Source organism: Acyrthosiphon pisum, chromosome A2 (genome assembly GCF_005508785.2).
Source record: "Acyrthosiphon pisum isolate AL4f chromosome A2, pea_aphid_22Mar2018_4r6ur, whole genome shotgun sequence".
Taxonomy (NCBI): domain Eukaryota; kingdom Metazoa; phylum Arthropoda; class Insecta; order Hemiptera; family Aphididae; genus Acyrthosiphon; species Acyrthosiphon pisum.
This window is the reverse complement of record NC_042495.1, coordinates 85,864,932-85,868,188: the sequence shown is the minus strand read 5'-3', so window position 1 is coordinate 85,868,188 and position 3,257 is coordinate 85,864,932. Positions and strand designations below refer to the sequence as shown.

At 26.5% G+C, this 3,257-nt stretch overlaps 1 protein-coding gene across 2 annotated transcripts in view; it reads left to right on the top strand.

The window, feature by feature from the left end:
- Window positions 1-2,061, top strand: part of LOC100162226 (probable E3 ubiquitin-protein ligase RNF144A) — a 15,634-nt gene extending 13,573 nt beyond the window's left edge. For both annotated transcript variants that reach the window (XM_016806327.2, XM_001945071.5), the window contains exons 4-5: window positions 1,409-1,728; window positions 1,809-2,061. In XM_016806327.2, the coding sequence (XP_016661816.1) occupies window positions 1,409-1,728; window positions 1,809-2,057 (569 nt within the window). In that variant the 3' untranslated portion in view covers window positions 2,058-2,061. The remainder of the gene's footprint in view (window positions 1-1,408; window positions 1,729-1,808) is intronic.
- Window positions 2,062-3,257: the final 1,196 nt, after the last annotated feature.

Genomic DNA, 3,257 nt, shown 5'->3' with positions numbered 1-3,257 from the left:
CCCTAGTAACTTGTTGATCAATCATAATCTGTTTTCAAAATTAAAATCTGTCAATCCAAATTCTTCCAGCTTTATCTAGCTTTTTTCATTGAATGGAGCCCCCTCCAGCCCCCTTGAGGTTTATTTTATGATACGGAATTTAAATATATTGAAAAACATTATAAAAAATAAAATTAATGTTTAGATTGGTCAAATCTACATTCGTTTTGATTTTTGACAAAACCTGCTGCAGCTCCCTTTAAAACTCCAATGACATGTATTTAAAGACTTGATGAACTATGGAGTATAGCAAAGCTATAACACTATGTGTCTATTTTTATACTTAATCATATTCAGTGGCACATCTAGGATGGAGGAGGGCTTAACGCTTTTTTAGCCCCCCTCCCTCAAAAAAAAAAAAAAATCATCCCACTTAAAAATTCTGCCATAACAAACACACACGTAGGTATCTACCATGTCTGGGTGGAGGATAACGGCCTGTCTCTCCGGACACCGTGACTGCCAGTAGAAAAATTCCGCCTGTGGCGGAGTTCGAACTGGCGATGGTGCGCGTTGCAAACGACGTCTTAGTCCGTTCGACCACTCCATCCCCGATTAAACATTAATTTGACCCTAATTTTATAATTTCCAGGGGTTATAAATGAAAATTGCATTAAACACGTATTATGCATAAATCCAAATTTTGACTTACTCTACTTGGTCAGATTTGTAAATAGAAAAAACTTTTATATACAAAATGTTTAAAAAGAATAATCTATCCAAAAATGTAGAAAAAAAATAGTGTTTCCATTTATAAAAATGGCATGCGCATACCAATAATGTTAAAAATATGTAATTAAGACTTAAGTACTCCCTATCACCTTCCGAAAACCCCATTGCAGTACAAGGTCATCCACCTGACATATTTAATGTTGCCTTATATCGTGATCACTCTGTATATATATTATATATAAATGATTATATATTTATAATTAATTAAAAATATTATTGCTGTTGTTATTTTTAATTTAATTAATTTAGGCTTCAAAGTTACAGTGTAGATGTTATATTATTATACATGTTAATTTAATGTTAATACCTATTTCATCATGTTTATCCTTGTTGACAACTTAACTGATATTTTTGAAAATTATTACTTTAGTAATGACTAACGACTAATGACCTACTTCTATTATAATTTTTGAATTACAGAATCTTAAAATAAAACAATTTTAATTTGTGTTTTTTGATTTTATTTAAATACTACACCTAGTAAATTATATTTAATGATAAAATTGGTCCAGTTAAAAATTCTATACTGATCAGTAATTAAATAACTAAGTAAATAAAATGTTCTAATTTTTTTTGTTCAATGTTTTATTTTCAATTTTTAATTTTAATCATTATTTTTTTTTTTTTTTTTTGACAGAAGTGGAACTGGATAAAAGTCGTATGTGGTGTCCAAAACCAGGATGTGAAACTGTTTGCGATGTTGGTGATCGCTCTCGACCACATAGTGTAACATGCCCTACCTGTCAAACCGAATTTTGTTCTGGATGTCGAGCAACATGGCATCCTGGAAAACCATGCCCTCCTCCAACTACTAATGACATGCCTACATTTGATTCAGATTTAATTAAATGTTGTCCCATGTGTAGTGTACCCATTGAAAAGGACGAAGGCTGTGCTCAAATGCTATGTAAAAGATGTAAACATGTCTTTTGTTGGTATTGTCTTGCTTCTTTAGATGTAAGTTGAGTAATTATATGCAATATACATCAACATTATTTTTATTTCAACTATTCAAATATTACGTTTTGATGTTTCAGGATGATTTTCTTTTAAGACATTATGACAAAGGTCCGTGTAAAAATAAATTGGGTCATTCGAGAGCTTCCGTGATATGGCATCGTACCCAAGTGATTGGTATATTTGCGGGTTTTGGTATACTGCTACTTGTTGCTAGTCCATTGTTATTACTAGCTGCTCCATGTATAGTTTGTTGTAAATGTCGGGTATGCACTAGTGGATCAAAATTAGATGATCCTGATGATGATATAATGGATGAACCAAATTGATCCAGTTAAGTATGCATAATCAAATAACTGAATTTTGTTTTTGCATTAAATCTTATGGATTGATTAATCAATAATCATGCAATAATTGTTCATTAACAATATGCCACCTAGTCATCAAGTTTATTTACAGTGTAAAGCATTAGTTATATTAATGTCTTTATTATCTATTTTATAACACAGACAAATTCACTTTAACAGTATGACTCTAAAAATGTATTATTAAAAAATATTAAGTATTTTTATTTGTCTTTTCACCTCCTTATTTGTGTTAAAAATTATATACATATATATAATTTATAAATATAAAAAATAAAACAATTTGTAGACAATCTAATAATATATACACCCATATATATAACTAAATATATTGTGAACTCTAAAATTTGACATTCATGCTGTTGACATTGATTAAAAAAATTTTTAACTAATATTAGATGTTTATTTTCTCTTATAAAAATTTGAATACCTATGTATTTTATTTTCTATTTTAAATTGACACATTTTGTGTTTTATTTGTTTAAACAAAATATTATCTAATATTATATTATATTTTATAATCAATTAAAACCAGCCAAAATAATTTCAGTTATTTAGTTTATAAATTATAACTATTTTCAAAATCAACATTTTAGGTTGAATTTTAATTTAATGACAACAAATAAATTATCAATATTTTTAATTAATTGTTGAAAATTCTTTTTATTGATAGTTAATAGTTTATACTTAATAAAGTTTATTATACATTTTATTAATTTAAAATTGAATTCTTAATAAATTATTATCTTATTTAAAAAATCACATTTATAAATCACTAATATTAGCTTTATTGAAAAAATGTTTAAATAATGCTATAAAAACCACTGATTTGTTATTGTAAAATTATGTTATTTAAATATAGATATTTTTTAATATGATAATTATTAACTAGTTATGAAGAATATACAAGTCTGTAAATCTAATTATTGCAAGATTATAGCTAATTTATTAAAATGTAAATCATATAAACAAATACTTGAAACATTTATAATAAAATTGGACAATTTCAACTTAAACAAAACAAACAAAACATTTGTTAAAATATTATTTGTTTGCATTTATTCAGTCTTTTGGTCTAAATTTTATTTATTTTGTATTATAATCAATAACTTATGATATTTGAGCTATTATGTAGACTTATGAACACCACATTTTAGTTCATAT